We start from the raw sequence: 18,751 nt of genomic DNA on the forward strand, positions 1-18,751 counted from the left end.
GTCAGCGTTTGCAGCATCAGGAAAAGGTACCCAAACCATGGCAGAGACCCAGACAAATGTGTGTGCATGTGTGTAATGAGGTACAACAACTAAATTGAAGGTGGGAGAACTCCTTTAAATACATATTATGCAGCTGGTAAACCACAATTTATGTCTCAAATGACATTCATGTAAACATAAAATAATTTAATCTCTCATTGCTACCTTAGAACTAAAGAGTTTACTTAATTTACATATCAGCTTCATGATACATTATCTAATACATAGAATGCCTGTGACACGATCAATAATTGTGTTTAAAATAAGACACTTTCAATAGTTTCTCCAATGTTGAAAGCCACTTAAAACATAAGCAGTCCTGAATATTAATTAATATTGGCTTTTATCAAGGTCCTTGTACAGATTATACCTTTAAATGATATAGCAATCAATTTAGAATATCCAAGATTGACATTTCATTCACCTATTTATTTCAAAGGGAAATTAATTTGCTTGGCATTAGTTTATGTAGAGCTGACATTACGAGACGAGGAAACGTCTTTCACTATAGCTACTGCTGTGAAATGGGCCTTTGTGATATTTACATATGGATGAAGCCAAAAGACAGATAGGAAATAAAAAATCCTTCTCATATGATACTGACATTTAGAAAATGTTATCTTATATTTGTACACATACCTTTGTGTTTTGCCTTTCCAGATTTTTCTTCCTTTACTGGCTTTTCTTTGTGAAGAACTGAAAAATGCAGAATTATGAATTGAGTAAGCAAAACACATGTGTAAGCATAGTCTATGTTATTGATAATTGAAGATCTATGACCTGAGTGAATCAACAGCATGATCTAATATGTTTAGATTTTTGACCTGGAAATCTGAGAGATATGTTGCTTAAAAAAACAAATAGTAATAACATGGTAGACCTTTATCATGTTTTATTAGAATATTAATGCAACTAAAAAATATTATATGCGTGATAAACATGGCTTTTCAATTTAACAAAGCAAATGGCAAAAGAAAAGTGATTACTTGAGAGTTGAAATTAAATTGAGTTATAATGTAAGCAGAAATAGACAATTTATACCATAGAGTTTATGTCACAAAGAACAACAATCACTAAATAATAAAATACAAAGGTATTGGTTATGTACTGATGTATTTGTGAAACAAAAGTTTAGTTTTCACCATTTAAGTATCATAGGGCCACAAACTACTATTTTGAAACAAATAGAATTATGCATGCATATATCTATTTAAGCGTCAGCTTTATAGTAATGTAGCAAAAGTGTAGATATAAAGTGTATGGGTTTATTATTTCAATCAATTAACTCATGGCTTTTGAGGATAACACCACAGTGCTGTACCTTTTTGCATGTTTTATATTCTAACTTTATTTTTCCTTTATCACTGTCATCTGATAAAAAAACTGGCCAAAGATAAAATGATTCCCTATCTTGATATTGTATATTCTTAAATCAATTTTGAAAGCTGGCAAAAACTAAAAAACAGAGGCAGGAAAACAGCAAAGCAATACATAATAATCTGAAATGAGCAAAGATCAGATCTGATGGCTTCCTTGGGTTTTTTCATTGGTAATTATAAAGTTTTTGACTCAGAAACTTGGAGGGCTACAATTAAATATACACAAATGAATTTAAATGGTTAAAAATATATGAATTGTATGTTGTCAATTAGATATAAGATTGTTATTGACTATATATCGCTCTATTAAGCTCATGCATTTTCTTACCTTTTTGTATAGATTTGACTTGCAATTTCTCATGTTTTTCTTCTCGGTCTATATGGCCAACTGAAAAAGATAAATAGCGTCTGGTAAAATAAAGTGTTTTAACAAAAATACCTTAAGTAATTCATAGTAATTCATGAGACGATATAGTAATCTCTCCCCTGGGTGGCAAATTGAACTGGTTGGTTGGATTACATAATATTTGCTACCAATGATTCAAAATAGTTTCCTGAGCCTTCAAACTGTAGGAGCCATAAAGAAAGAAGAACCTGAGTATGACCAAACTCACTGCAGCAAACAAGCAACAGGCTGACACAGCTATAAATACCAGTAGTTTACAAGAAAATATCTTTTAACTTGCTCTATGGTAGGTGATCCTAATGCATCATGTTCTGCATATGACTTGGTAAACAATGTATTGCATGATTCTTCCTGCTGTCTAGGTACTTTATGAAAGAGAAAAACATATTTACTGCTTGCACATACATAATTGCATGCCCATATTTCAATTTTGAGAAAAGTCCCTAGAAAATCAATGCCAACTTTTGCAGGATTGTAGGTCTGGCTGGAAAATTGCATAACGGAAAGAGAGAAAACATGACTTCAAAAGCCCATTGTATTACTATAAGACAATCTTCTTTATGAATTTACACATTTTTATTTTCCTCCATATATACTGGTCTCATTTATGTCTTACCCTCATTTATGTCTTAGATAGATAGCGAGAATGAGTAAACATCTCACCTATATAATATGTGTCTCTTTGAATGTTATTTCTTACCTTGATTGAAATTGTAATATCAATCAAGGAATGCACTAACGGCGTCCCATTGTGGACAATTCAATACATTTTACATGGAAATAAATGTTCTGTGCATAGCCTACACTCAACAAGAAATGCCCCATTCTACCTAGCAGTTACACACTTAAGAGAGACTTCCAGTTGCCCAGAAACTCTCCTTCTGTCCAGGACTCATTGATGTGCTGGTCTTTCCCTCAGGACCAGCTACTTTACTGACGCAGATCTACAGATCCATTGTGCCCCTCCATTCTACACTATACGTCCCACCCCCCTCTTTCCTGGGATGGACAGTATATGACAGTGCAGTCCCACCTGTGCAGGAAATAAGAGAGGCAGACAGAAGAGCCTGCGTCTGAAATCTAAAGAGCCAGAAGGTAGAATGTAAGTGCAGGGGAGGGCTCTTAATGTAATAAAGGTGGGTATTAATTTTATAGTGAGGATGGGTGATAATTATTTAATATCATGTGGGAAATATTAATGTATTCGTAGAGGGTAATTTAATTAAATAGTGGGGTCATGTTAATTTTTAGTTTTTAGTTTTAATTAAGGTGATGTGATGGCACTATTAAAGTTAATGCTACGGTAGGTTGGGGATTATTAATTTAATATGGACTGGTTTAGGGAGAAGAAGGGCTATTTATCAATTGTGACTATCAATTAGTTAATACATTTTTTGGGGGGAATAGTATTGCCATTTAATAATTAAACCTAATTATTTAATATTGGAACTTTTTTTTTGGGGGGGGGGATAGGTGTACCTATTAATTCTGATTGGCACTTATTTAATGTCAGGACTGGTTAGAGGAAGGCGCTATTGATTTAAAGGCAAGGCTGATTGGGGAAGGGAGGTCTAAATGGCTTTATCACTGCTAGACTCATATTTTATGTACCTATCCATTTTTTCTAAAGCAGGCCATAAAACTCCAGGATCCAAACAAGCAGCAACTGAGCTTAAAAGACCAGTAGTCACAGGTAATGAAAACTGCAATCAGGATTCTGATTCTGGTGGGGCTCCCCTAGTTTTGTGTGACTGTCCGGCTCAGTAAGGACTTTGTCTTGACTGCAACAGTAGTTGGGATGTATATCCTGTTTCTCACTGTACTGCTTGTTATGGTAAAATTAATAAAATAATAAAAAAATAATAGTGGCTATTGTTCAAGAAGGTCTCCCACATATAGGTTCTCCCACATAATAACGCAAATAAAAGTGAAATACTAGTGAGGAAATCGTGTTAATCATCTTGTTGTGCAAAGAAGCACTATGCCAAAGATAACATTTCTATTGGTTTACGTGAAGAAGATGGTTTACTTTTCATTTAAACACAATCTATTCCACTAATAAGTGTTCCTAATTGTTCTGGACTTAAGTGATTATGTAATGACAATTACACTTATAAATTTGATATACAAGAACTGTGCAAAAACATTCTTCTTTAATTTCTAAGAATTAATTATAATTAATAAATTATTTCTAAAGTATTTCACAAGGAAAAATACATTGAGAGTTGCCAGCCAAATATGTCTTGGATACATTTTATACAACTGTGTTCAATTTATAGACAAAAGTCATTAAGTGTTACTATTACATATATTTATAGAGCCGAATGACAGATGTTGTGGTAGATCTCAGATAAAAATGTTCCAAAAATGGAGAGCCTGGTTGGAGTAGGCAGAACATCCAGATTGCTTATTGATTTTAGGAACCGTTAGCATACTTTTGAGGTAAGTCTTAGGTGGTAAGTCGTAGGTGCTGATAGCTGCAGGTGTAAGAAGTTTTCAGGTAATTGGATAATTTTTCAAGGAAGTATGTGAAGGAAAAACAGGCAAAGTGAACGATACACATCTAGACACCATGGACAGCAGTCTAGATCATATAGCATGTCACAATGGTGTGTTTACACTGCAAAACAAAATGGAAGATTGAATTGTATAGAGCTAGCTAATGTGTATTTGAGACACTGTACTATAAACTTCACCCCCATAGTCTATAATAGCCATTAGAATCTGATCTACTTTCTGGCCATAGGATATTGGCAGGATTTGGTTCTATAGAACATGCCCAGTTTGGAACACATTTTAGATGTCAGGGTGTCTATACTCAAACCAAATTGGTTTGGTACCAAATTTTTATCTGGATACTTATGTCAGATAATTGTTGAAGTTTGCTCTACTCTGTAGTTTGCGTGTAATATATGTCACAAAGAACGATTTTCTTCAAATAAAATGGGTACAGGTTTGTCAGTGTTTAAAATAGTTTCTTTTGAGCTATCCAGTGTTCCGGCTGTGAAAAATCAGGTTACAGTACATTTTAGGATCAATGTTTGAGCTGTGCACATACAAAATAGTATAATCTGCATATATATGGATAGAAGCTGAATTACAGACTGTTTATTTCTAAATAAGGAAAACAGCAATGGCCTCAGAACAAAGCCTTGAGGGACCACACAAGTGCCATCTAAGAGGCTAGAGTTGGAGTCAGAGATTGACACATACTGGGATCTTTCTGATATGGAGTGAAACAACTAAGTGCAAGTGTCCCAATACCTGAGTACAGTATAGTGTTATCCACAGAAAGTTTTGTAAAATTTAGGAATAATTTAAATGTAACAAGAATAGAGTAGGCTTTAGGTACTAAATCTGGTCTTAACAATACAATTCACAGTTATTTTTTGTTACTTTTCTTGAGAGAGTTTTAGTTTTATATTCTTACTTTTTGTTTTCATTTATATATAACCCCATTAATATGTCACCAAGTCTGGTGTTTTCCTTAAGAATTTATTTTCACATTGTGGTACCCAACAAATGTTACATAAAAAATATAAGAAGATGATCCATTATATATTATACACAGTTCTACACAGATATTAACAAATGCCAGAGTTACAGCTGACTATTTTGCACCTTAGAGGAGTTTTTCAAGATCAAGAGGGAAGGTATCAAACAGCAGTTTGTTAAAATCACCAACATTTCGACTTTTGAAAAACGCAGATGCAGGCCGAACTGCTTGAAAATCAGTGAACGTCACATTACGAATCACTATCTCGACTTGGCCATGATATGAATACTAAACATCAGATGCATCAACTAGCACTTAAAACAAAACAAGGATAAAAATGCCAGAAAATTTGAGATATTTCTGAGAAGCGAAATTAGTTGAAACAGCGGATGATTGAACTATCTTGCCCGTCAGCATAATAAAAAAAAACTCCCTCCCTTTTATTAACGGGTCATTCTGCTTAGCTTTGGTCTGGTCCTGAAGGGGGCCAGAGCTGAACAAACATTCCTAGGGATTGCTGGCTCAATGTTAAGTAGCATTGGGCCCCTCCTGGAACCCTTGTTTGGTGGGTACCAGGAAATTAAAAAGAAATATTGCATCCCTGTATGTTTAATAATAAATTCTAGTGTTGATTGATAGTAATAAAATTTAGTGGCCTCAGATAGACAATAACATACAGTAACAGAGATTAATAAAACTAATAGTGCCCCCTAGATGAATAAATCTAAATATATATTTTGGCCACTTTTTTTAATAATATTAAGCCCTCAAAAATGTTTGTACTTCCACCGTACTTAATAGATCGGCAGCAAATCAGAAGTGGTCTCTCAATGTGATGGGTATCCCAAGATGCGAGAGACTGAACATTTGTTCAGCCCCCCATAGAGGACTGGGACCGATGCTAAGTCGCATGGCCCATTAATGAAGGGGAGGGACTTTTTTTCTTTAACAATTACTTATGGTAGATTGGACTAAACCCCATGCAATTAGGGGTTTTGAAACCACTGCACATCTCTGGCAGTTTCACTTTACACCCTCCAAACCACTGGATAATACATCCGAGTTTGAAGATGAAAATCAACTGTCATGTGTGGTGTTTTCATAACCACAAAAAAAAAACATAACATCCTCAAAAAGTATATTGACATGATCTTTGAGGATTTCATCAAACACTTTGAGCATGCTCAGAACAAACTCGGTTACAAAACGTAACTGATACTATGAACTCGGTCTGTGTGAAGATCATTACCACCCTAAGCCACAGCTGACACTGATTCCTGCTGTTACAAGGGTATATAAAGCAGCTTAAGACGTTCAATCAGTGCCAGATTACAGTGCTTAGTACTTTGATCCTGCCTATGTCTTTCCTATGCATGGTGTCTTGTTGCTGACCTCTCGAGTTCTGACCTCTGCTTATTAGTTAAACCACAAATTGCTGCGGCTACATCTACTATTTTCTACACAGCGTTCTTTAGAGTCCACCCACGTCTCAGTTTTTACATTGCTGTCTTCTGCAAAGCCAGAGATCGTTACATATATAATTATATCAAATTTCTATTCAATATTAAATACATCATTGTTAATCTAAAACATTCTACTTGCTAGTCTCCAGATAAGTAACTAGGGACTCCTTTAGAGAAAACATGTATTTGAGACTCCACACATATTTAGGTGTGGATGTATGCTACAACATTATAAAAATATGTAATATGAAACAAAGGAGATGCAAGGCCAATTTTTTAGATCCGCAATGTATGGATGAAATATAAACTTGCAATTGATCATAATGAGTACATTCTTGTGGACTAATCATGATTGCTAGAAAAACTACTTTCTTGCCCGGATTTGCATGCACAAAACCTTATTGTGTAGGAGTGAGTAGGCGTAATGGCAAGTTTGAAGTCATCTAAGAACTGCAGGGCTCTTATCATGTTGGTTTCACCTGGTCTGTTATGCAAGATCATGCCTTTAAAATTCTCCACACTGCAGCACTGAATAAGCTGAGCGTGTGGGCAGAGAGAGATAAGATACTGATCTGTCCCTATAAACTATTGTCATTGTTGCTTAGAATTGCCTGTGTTGCTATAAATATGCTGTCCCACGTCACTACTGTGCCATCCCTATCCTGCTCAGTGGGCCCATTTCTCTTCATTAGCAGTGTGGCACAAGTGTTATTTCATGGATAGTAAAGGGAATATTTACAGTTGGAGCACTAGTGTGTATACCCTACCATCTTCCTGAATTTATTACTTTCAAGGGCAGTTCACTGCAATTTAATCTTGGGGCATAATGAACAATTACTCTCCAGTGTCCTTCTAGCATTATATACTATGAAATATATATATATGCTTAAAATAAAACAATTTGTTATCTACACTATTGTTTTTAAATAGATAATATACTTTCAGGGCCGTAACTAGGGCTGTGCGATAGGGGCGACAGCCCAGGGCGCAACGCTGAAGGGGGGCGCAATTTAGGAATATTTTAGGTTAATTTGGTTAAAATTGAGGGCTAGGGGGGGCGGCATTTGTCTTTCTCGCCCAGGGCGCTAGAATTCTAAGTTACGGCTCTGTATACTTTACACATGTTTTTTATACTATCAGCTGTCATATGTATAGTTTTTAGGGATGTGCACCGGCGACTTTTGGTGTCTCGTGTTTTGTGTTTTGGATTCGGATTTTCGCGATGTTTTGGGTTCGGATTTGTTTCGCAAAACACCTGCCGAAAAGTTTTGGTTCGGATTTAAGGTTTCGGATTCGGATTTTTTTTGAAAAAAGCATAAAAAGTTCAAAAATCAAGTTTTTGGGCTTATTTTCACTCCTACGCTATTATTAACCTCAGTAACATTCAATAACAAGCATTTCCACTAATTTACAGTGTATTCTGAACACCTCACAATATAGTTATTAGTCTAAAACATTGCAACGAGGTATCTTTCTGGACTGCGTAGTGGAGTGGTCCCCACAATATAATAAGAAAACCATCAACTGGTCTTAATCGCACCAAAAAATGTACCTGGACTGCGTAGAGGAGTGGGTCACCACAATATAATTTCAAAACCCTGAACTTGTATGATTCGCACCAATAAATGTATCTGGACTGCGTAGAGGAGTGGGTCACCACAATATAATAAGAAAACCATCAACTGGTCTGAATCGCACCAAAAAATGTACCTGGACTGCGTAGAGGAGTGGTCACTCACCACAATATAAATTAAAAATCCTGAACTTGTATGATTCGCACCAATAAATGTATCTGGACTGCGTAGAGGAGTGGTCACCACAATATAATTAATAAAAAACCCTCCACGGCTCTGAATTTCCCAAAAAAAAATTCTGGACTGTGTAGTGGGGTGGCCCCGGTACGAAATTTGATACCTGGGCCACAGAACCTCCTCCAAGTTCCAAGTGTAGTGTTTATAACATATTAACACTACACTAATTCTAGCACGTCAAACCCACTTGTTTTAAATAATGACAGGGCATTTAACTTTTGATTCAATTTTTTGAATTTGTTGACATTTTCTTTTACTTTTTGAACATGGCAAACGACTGTTGAATGGTCACATAATGCCAAAAAAATAGTTGCAAGATGGAATTGTCCTTGGGATTATGTTGTTGAAATAGCACATGCACACTTATGTTGTTGAAATAGGACATGCACACTTTAACAAACCAATCATTTCAGCGACAAGGCCTACCAAACAACTGTGGCTGAAATGATTGGTTTGTTTGGGCCCCCACACCAAAATAACAATTCATCTCTCCCTGTACAAACTAAACAGGCTCTACTGAGGAAAGATGTCATCCTCATCCTCAACCTCTGATTCCTCTCCCCCTACAGTGTGTACTTCCTCCTCTTCACACATTATCAATTCGTCCCCGCTGGACTCCACAACCACAGGTCCCTCTGTACTATCTGGAGGGCAGTGCTGTACTTCATTGAGGAATTGATTATTCATTTTTATAAACATCATTTTTTCAACGTTGTGAGGAAGCAACCTCCTTCGCCGCTCACTGACCAGGTTCCCCGCTGCACTAAAAACTCTTTCCGAGTACACACTGGAGGGGGGACAACTCAGGTAAAATAGAGCCAGTTTGTACAGGGGCTTCCAAACTGCCTTTTTTTCCTGCCAGTAACAATATGGACTGTCTGACATGTCTATTTGGATGGTGTCAGCAAAATAATCCTCCACCATTTTTTCAATTGTGACAGCATCCAATGCAGCGACAGTAGACATGTCTGCAATGGTTGGCAGGTACTTCAGTCCAGACCAGATGTTATAAGCATCCCCGCCAGCGGGTCTTTTAGGAAAACTGAGCTTTTTCCTCGCAGCCATAGATGTGGAAGAAAATGAGGGTGGAGCTGTTGGCATGTCACGGTCCTCTTCAGAGGACAATCTCCTGACCAGAAGGTCTTTGCACTGCTGTAGACTTGTGTCCGCCGGAAACAGAGACACAACATACGCTTTAAACCGAGGATCGAGCACGGTGGCCAGAATGTATTCCTCTGACTTTAAAAGAGTGACCACCCTCGGATCCTGGCAAAACGTACAAAGGGCTTCATCCACAAGAGCTACATGCTTTGTTGGATCGCAATGCTTTACCAGCTCCTCCCTCACTTTCTCCAGCTGCTTCTGCAACAGCCTGGTCAGGGGAATGACCTGACTCAAGCTGGCAGTGTCAGAACTGACTTCTCGTGTGGCAAGTTCAAACGGCTGGAGAACCTTGCACAACACGGAAATCAGTCTCTACTGCGCTTGACTCAGGCGCATCCCCACTCCTTTGCCTATGTCGTAGGTGGCTGTGTAGGCCTGAATGGCCTTTTGCTGCTCCTCCATCCTCTGCAGCATATAGAGGGTGGAGTTCCAGCGCGTCACAACCTCTTGTTTGAGGTGATGGCAGGGCAGGTTCATGCTTTTTTGATGTGCCTCTAGTCTGCGGTAGGCACTGGCTGAATGCCGAAAGTGTCCAGCAATTTTGCGCGCCACCGCAAGCATCTCCTGCACACCCCTGTTACTCTTGAGGTAATGCTGCACCACCAAATTAATGGTGTGTGCAAAACATGGGACGTGCTGGAAATTGCCCATATTTAATGTCCGCACAATGTTACTGGCATTGTCTGACACCACAAATCCCCATGAGAGTCTAAGTGGGGTAAGCCACTGGGAGATAATTTCCCTCAGTTTCTCTAATATGTTGTCAGCGTTGTGCCTCTTATTAAAGCCTGTAATACACAATGTTGCCTGCCTTTGCACGAGCAGCCATTTTGTAGATGCTGCTACTGATGCAGCTGTTGCTGTTGCTGTTGCTGCGGAAGGCGATGCATCTACCCAGTGGGCTGTCACAGTCATATAGTCCTTCGTTTGCCCAGAACCACTTGTCCACATGTCCGTGGTTAAGTGGACAGTGGGTACAACCGCATTTTTCAGAGCACTGAGGACACTTGATCGTACTTCTCTGTACATTTTTGGTATCGCCTGCCTAGTGAAGTGGAATCTCGACGGGATTTGGTACCGGGGACACAATACCTCCATCAACCCTCTAAATCCCACTCCACTGATGGCGGACACCGGGCGCACGTCTAACACCAACATTGCAGTTACAGCCGCAGTTATACGCTTTGCAATAGGGTGACTACCATCGTATTTTGTGGTCATGGCAAACGATTGTTGGACGGTCAATTGTTTTGTGAAAGACTTAGCGGTCTTACGACTTCCCCTCTGGGAAGATGACCGACTAACAGCAGCAACAGCAGCAGTGGCAGTAGTAGGCGTACCGCTGCAGGATTCCTCGGATGAATCCCGTATTGGAGAGGACTCAGTCTGGCTGCTGACTTGGGCTGCATGACTCAATCTGATGGAGATCGTGGAGGAAGTTGACGAGGAGGGTGTTGCTGGTGTGTATCCAACTGGACCACGGGATTTAGGTGTCCCTGTACCGATGACGGTCCAAGCCCCAGTTCCTGAACTAACCACTGAACTATGAAGGTTATTCAGGTGACGTATAAGGGAGGATGTAGCTAGGTGGGCAAGATCCTTACCCCTGCTTATTTGAGCTTTACATAAGCTACATATGGCCATACATTGGTTGTCCGGATTTGGATAAAAATAACTCCAGACCGAAGAGGTGCATTTTTTGGTCTTCTGACCAGGCATGATGATGGGCTTTTTCATCCCATGGACATCAGCTGTTTCCCCCCCTGGTGCCTCATTTACAATAACCACATCACCATCCTCATCATCAAGTTCCTCCACAGCGCCAGCTACATCATCAATAGCCTCCTCCCGAGCCACCTCTTCCCGTACAGTGATGGGAAGGTCAGGCTTGACAACCACCAACACCCTTGGACTTGCCTTGGGGATTTGTGATAATTTCTCTTTAGAAGGCAGAGTTGTTTGCTGTTTTGTTGGTGACAGCATAACTCTCTTCAATTTTTTGTAGGGGGGGGAAGGAGGAGGAGGGCTAAGATCCTTGGGTGAAGATGGACCACTAGTCATGAACACGGGCCAGGGCCTAAGCCGTTCCTTGCCACTACGTGTCGTAAATGGCATATTGCCAACTTTACGTTTCTCCTCAGATGATTTTAAGTTTCTCTTTTTGCTTTTTTTTGAGAACTTGGGCTTTTTGGATTTTACATGCCCTGTACTAGGAGATTGGGCATCGGGCTTGGAAGACGACGTTGATGGCATTTCATCGTCTATGTCATGACTAGTGGCAGCAGCTTCAGCATTAGGAGGAAGTGGGTCTTGACAGAGCTGGATTAAGGCTTCGGGGGGCCCGGGGCACTTAAGACAGGGGGGCCCCTAAAATCTAAAATTAAGGGCATAGGGACACATCCTGCATTACATCACCTACAGCCCACAGTATGACACTTACAGCTCTCCCAGAGGGCTCGCTTAGGTTGTCTGCATAAGAAAAATCACCACATTAAAATGGGTATTGACACCACACATTAAAACTAGCAATGATATCACACATTAAAAATACCATTGATAACGTACACTAAAACTAGCAATGATACCGCACGCTAAAACTAGCAATGATACCGCACTTTTAAAATAAAATTTATAATGCACATTAAAACTAGCAATGATAACGCACTTTAAAAATAAAATTTATAATGCACATTAAAACTAGCAATGATACCGCAAATTAAAATACCATTGATAATGCATCATTGGGCATGGCCAGGCCACCCTCCTACAGACAAAAAAACCTGCATTGTTGTGTACACCATTGAACGGTCACCAAAAATTGGGATTGTCCCACTAGAATCACAACATTTCACAGACGTTGCTGCTCTCTCCTACCTGTTCTTCTCACTTTCACCACCTGTGCTGCAGGTTTCTTTAGTGGCTTATCTAGATCCTGGAATGTTAGGGGCCCTATTTGGAAAAAAAAATAGGTACATTTAGAAAATGACAGCCACCCCGGCGTTAAATCAGTACCACCCATGATTAATAATTAGGCCTTCCTCCAGCCCCAACATTAAAATAATAGCATTCACATTTAATAAATAAACCTATTTCCCTCCATACAAACAGCCCCAGCAATAATTTAATAGTATTTACATTTCAGAAATATACCTATTTCCCGCAACCGTCACTGCCATTAAATAATTCATAGGCACATTTAATAAAGGGACCTCATTCTCCCCAAACTCACCCCCATATTCAGTAGCGCCCAAGCCACCCCATCTTAAATTAAATAATTGTCCCCACTATTGTGCCTCTCTCCCCCCCCTTTTTCCTCATGCTGTGTCTCTCACCCTTTTTTTCTTATACTGTGCCTTTCTCTCCCCTTTTTTCCTCCATAGTGTGCCTTTCTTCTACCCCTTTTTCCTCCATAGTGTGCCTCTCTTCTCCCCCTTTTTCCTTACTGTGCCTCTCTTCTCCCCCTTTTTCCTCAGTAGTGTGCCTTTCTTCTACCCCTTTTTCCTCCATAGTGTGCCTCTCTTCTCCCCCTTTTTCCTTACTGTGCCTCTCTTCTCCCCCTTTTTCCTCAGTAGTGTGCCTTTCTTCTACCCCTTTTTCCTCCATAGTGTGCCTCTCTTCTCCCCCTTTTTCCTTACTGTGCCTCTCTTCTCCCCCTTTTTCCTCAGTAGTGTGCCTTTCTTCTACCCCTTTTTCCTCCATAGTGTGCCTCTCTTCTCCCCCTTTTTCCTTACTGTGCCTCTCTTCTCCCCCTTTTTCCTCAGTAGTGTGCCTTTCTTCTACCCCTTTTTCCTCCATAGTGTGCCTCTCTTCTCCCCCTTTTTCCTTACTATGCCTCTCTTCTCCCCCTTTTTCCTCAGTAGTGTGCCTTTCTTCTACCCCTTTTTCCTCCATAGTGTGCCTCTCTTCTCCCCCTTTCTCCTTACTGTGCCTCTCTTCTCCCCCTTTTTTCTCCATACTGTGCCTTTCTTCTTCCCCTTTTTCCTCCATAGTGTGCCTTTCTTCTCCCCCTTTTTCCTCCATAGTGTGCCTCTCTTCTCCCCCTTTTTCCTCCATACTGTACCTCTCTTCTCCCCCTTTTTCCTCAATAGTGTGCCTCTCTTCTCCCCCTTTTTCCTCCATTGTGTGCCTTTCTTCTCCCCCTTTTTCCTCCATAGTGTGCCTCTCTTCTCCCCCTTTTTCCTTACTGTGCCTCTCTTCTCCCCCTTTTTCCTACATGGTGTGCTTTTCTTCTCCCCCTTTTTCCTCCATAGTGTGCCTCTCTTCTCCCCCTTTTTCCTCAGTAGTGTGCCTTTCTTCTACCCCTTTTTCCTCAGTAGTGTGCCTCTCTTCTCCCCCTTTTTCCTTACTGTGCCTCTCTTCTCCTCCTTTTTCCTACATGGTGTGCTTTTCTTCTCCCCCTTTTTCCTCCATAGTGTGCCTCTCTTCTCCCCCTTTTTCCTCAGTAGTGTGCCTTTCTTCTACCCCTTTTTCCTCCATAGTGTGCCTCTCTTCTCCCCCTTTTTCCTTACTGTGCCTCTTTTCTCCCCCTTTTTTCTCCATACTGTGCCTTTCTTCTTCCTTTTTTTCCTCCATAGTGTGCCTTTCTTCTCCCCCTTTTTCCTCCATAGTGTGCCTCTCTTCTCCCCCTTTTTCCTCAGTAGCATGCCTTTCTTCTACCCCTTTTTCCTCCATACTGTGCCTTTCTGCGTTATTCCCTTTTCTTTTTTTTACTTACCTTTCTTTTATCTTCTTTCTTCTCTTCTGTCTTCTTGGTCCTCTGCGCGCTGCTCCTCACTGAATGACAGGCGTGCCTTGATGACATCACGCCTGTCATTCAGTGTTAACAGTGCAGAGAGGAGGGAGGAGGAGGGACGCCGGCGCAGCGATCAGGTGAGTATATCTTTTTTTTTTTTTTTTTTGCTTCCCTGCTCCCCCCACCAACAAAGGGAGCACTGAACCTGGCCGCCCACAACCCCCAACCCCCCCCCCCCCGCCATTAAAAAAAATAAAAAAAGAGGAAGAAAAAAAAAAAATCATCAGAGGTTATGCACGCAGCGGCGGGGGGCCCTCGGGAGAGGGGGGCCCGGGGCACATGCCCCCTGTGCCCCCCCCTTAATCCGGCTATGGGTCTTGATCTTTCCCAACTTTATCCTCCAAATTTTTGCACTCCATTATATGTAGCACAAGATACTGCAGAATGTGTAAACTTGGTAATATTGCAGTACCAATGGGCTTATACTGCTTGTATTTTTTTTTATAATTTTTTTTTAATTTTTTAAACACTTGGGAATATTGGGGAAATAACTATGCCCTTAGAAGCACAGAGCACGGGACACAGGACCACTGGACTGAACAGGACACAGCACACAGGACCCAGCAGCACCACTGAACTCAAAATTGACAGAGCACAGCACACAGCACCACTGGACTGATACTGCAGAATGTGTGAACTTTGTAATATTGCAGCAGTACCACTGGACTTTTACTGCTGAATGTGTGAACTTGGTAATATTGCAGTACCAATGGGCTTATACTGCAGGATTGGTTTGGCAAATTTTGTTGTAATTTAAAAAAAATTAATTAGTTTTTTGTATTTTTTTTTTATTAACTTTTTTTTAATTTTTAAAACACTTGGGAATATTGGGGAAATAACTATGCCCTTAGAAGCACAGAGCACGGGACACAGCACCACTGGACTGAACAGGACACAGCACACAGGACCCAGCAGCACCACTGAACTCAAAATTGACAGAGCACAGCACACAGCACCACTGGACTGATACTGCAGAACACAGCACAGCACAGAACTAAACAGCACAGCACGAGATCTACCAGAACAGAGGACGACCTAACACACCCTCCCTCTACCCTGATCAATGCCCGAGTGAAGATGGCGGCGACTAGCGGGGAATTTATAGGTTCCGAGTATCGCGAAATCCGACAGCGGGATTATGACTCAGAGCCTCGGTTTCAAGTTTTCATTTGGCGCCAAACCCGGATCTGTCTCGGATCCGACTCGGATCGGAAAGGTTCGGGTGGGCTCGGATTCACAAATTCCGAGTGCGCTCATCTCTAATAGTCTTCAGTGGATAATGATCTGATCATAGCTTTGGGGCACTTTGAGTGGTCCTTTTGATTGATGTCTGGGATGATGTTCTTCTAAAGTGTTGTTTCCGAGGATTAGAATGAAATAATCTTTATTCTTTATTTTTTATTTCCCACCATTCATTCCATTTTTAATTTCCCAGTACTCACATATATCCCTTTACATCTTAGCATTTCACTTCCCAAACCATTAGCACCTAATCTTCGGAAAACAAGACTGGAGAACACACCTTTGCGTACATCAATCAACAAGGCCATCCAAAGTGCTCCACAACTACGACCACTTTTTCTAGTATCACTAGGTGGAGAACACCATGTTTTGTAGCGCATACTAGACTCCTTACCCACACAGCCGAGCCTTTTAGTATATATAATGCTTTTCAGTCCATTTATAATCTTTATAACAACCAAGAATGATGTCAGAGACACTCACCACCAATAAGTTGATGCCCACTATAACACTGAATGAGCCATGTCTTCAAGCCTCTACTCAGTGACTAAGGGTGCTGACCACACAACAATAACACAGAAAAACCTGCTGGAGACCACTGTTCATATCTTAGCTTCAGCACTTTTTGACTTTGGACAAGTCACTTTGTCTCACTGTGTCCTAGGCAACAAAACTTCATCATCATCATCATCATCATCTATTTATATAGCGCCACTGATTCCGCAGCGCTGTACAGAGAACTCATTCACATCAGTCCTTGCCCCATTGGAGCTTACAGTCTAAATTCCCTAACACACACATACAGACAGAGAGACTAGGGTAAATTTTGATAGCAGCCAATTAACCTACTAGTATGTTTTTGGAGTGTGGGAGGAAACCGGAGCACCCAGAGGAAACCTAGGCAAACATGGGGAGAACATACTTACAGATAAGGCCATGGTCGGGAATTGAACTCATGACCCCAGCGCTGTGAGGCAGAAGTGCTATCCACTTAGCCACCGTGCTGCCCAAACTTAGATTCTAAGCTCAAATGGACAGGAAACCCATTCCTGAACAATTATGTGCACGGCCCTATGTAAACCTTTATGCACTAAAAAGCTAGTGTGAATAAATTAAAATAAAATATTCAACTTGTAACAAAATGTATTAGTATAGTGGCATACAAGTCTGTTTCGCAGAGGTGCAAAGTTCCAGCAGTATTCTTTTTGAGTTACAGTTTTGTTTCACGATTGTATGGAATGGCGTTCTGTACTGTATTTGTAACTTCTGCATTTCAGGTCATTTGTAGCCTATAAATAGAGCTGTGGCAAAAATGGAGTTAATTAATTCTGTTTTTTAGTGTGGTTTGGGTATAATAAGGCAGTAGTCCGTATAAAACAAATGCCAAGAGGAACACTTAAGACCAAATTGAGCTGAAGAAACTTGCAAAATTCCACGCCAAAATGCGTAATAAGGGCAATATTCAGCAGAACAGTTTTTGCTCATCTGTAACTTACAGCTTGAAATCATATAGAGGCTGTTGGCAAATATGTACATAATGATTATTAATATAAAAGCATCAACTAAATGCATTTTTCACCATGGATAACACTTTTTTTTTTAACAGCTTTGTTAAAGAAAAGAGGATGACAGATTATGAAACTGAAGTGAGTAATGGACATTTTATTTTAGTTTTACTTTTCTAAACTGAAGAGGTCAGATATTTAGGTCTTGCTGCTGGAATAACCCTTTAAAGATAATGTTGTGTTATCACTCAGATACCTGTTTTTTTTTCTCCTGAATTTGTCAGCGTATTCTCTAACTAGAAAATAAGTGACAATAAATTTCATTTTAATATCAAGGCGGATGTGTCATTATGTAAATAGCACCGCTATATTTTTCTCAATGATCAAAATTACAAGTCATCCTCGTAACAATCTTTAGTTGATCCCCTAACACTTCAGCTGAATGTATGAACAAAGGAGATTGTATAAATGCATTTTGAAGTCGAGTGTTTTGATATGTCACATCTTTTATGACAAATGGCTTTAATTTTCTGGTAATCACATCATATTATATTGCTAAGTTGATAAAGAGGATCTCATTTTAAAGAAGACTTACATGCCTAGAGTAAAATATGCAATTTATCCTCATCAATGTGACACATTGTTAATTATTCCTAATATTGCCAGTACTATTTAGAAAAAAAAAAGATTTAGAAACTGCTGGGATAATCTTTGTTGCCTTGGCAACTGTGCGGTTTGTGTAAAGTTTATTACATTATGGAGAGGAGGTATATATTTTTTAGAGCATGCATTTTATTATTAGATCCCTCGTTCTGCTGTAGGCATTCATAAACCGCCTCATTTTAGCATGCCTCTTGCCTGACCTCATGTCAGAGTGCTAGTGCTCTTGTTAAATATTATGAAGGGGAGCAAGAAAAACATGATACACAGTTTATGGTGGAAAAATAATGAACTAATCAGAGAGGTTGTAAAATATAGCAGGTAAAAGAATGCTTTTAATAGCTCAGTCACACTTCCAATATTTAATGTTGTAGTGGAAAATATTATTGTCTTCCCATTACTGACACTTTTGGTGTATGCTATAGTAATTTTGAAACAATGGCCTGTATTCTATAGTGATAAACTACTCAATCTGTACTACCTATAAAAATAATCCAGTTACAACATTATTAGTGTGGCTAAATGTAATTTATTGAAGGGCTAGGACTAGTTTTATTAGATTTAGAACCTGACACGTAAACTATCCATGTTGAGCTGATGGAGCCATCTGACAGTTGGGAACTAAAGCAAATATTTTATAGAGCCAACAGATGAGGTTTATACAGTCGAATGAGCTAGTGCTGTCTGCTAAATACAACTGGTGTTGGGGGGTAGGTTATGCACTGGAGCTGATAAGAATTACAACCTCTGTTTATGGAATCTCTATTTTTCTCCATTATATACTGATTTGGTGG

The 18,751-nt window shown here is 39.8% G+C and overlaps 1 protein-coding gene across 1 annotated transcript in view; it reads right to left on the bottom strand.

Moving 5' to 3' along the window:
• TRDN (triadin) overlaps window positions 1-18,751 on the bottom strand; it is a 535,205-nt gene that overhangs the window by 441,057 nt on the left and 75,397 nt on the right. Inside the window, exons 7-8 of the mRNA XM_075200931.1 lie at window positions 1,747-1,806; window positions 679-735 (exon numbers count right to left, since the gene is read on the bottom strand). Of these exons, the coding sequence (XP_075057032.1) occupies window positions 679-735; window positions 1,747-1,806 (117 nt within the window). The remainder of the gene's footprint in view (window positions 1-678; window positions 736-1,746; window positions 1,807-18,751) is intronic.

Source organism: Mixophyes fleayi, chromosome 3 (genome assembly GCF_038048845.1).
Source record: "Mixophyes fleayi isolate aMixFle1 chromosome 3, aMixFle1.hap1, whole genome shotgun sequence".
Lineage (NCBI taxonomy): Eukaryota > Metazoa > Chordata > Amphibia > Anura > Limnodynastidae > Mixophyes > Mixophyes fleayi.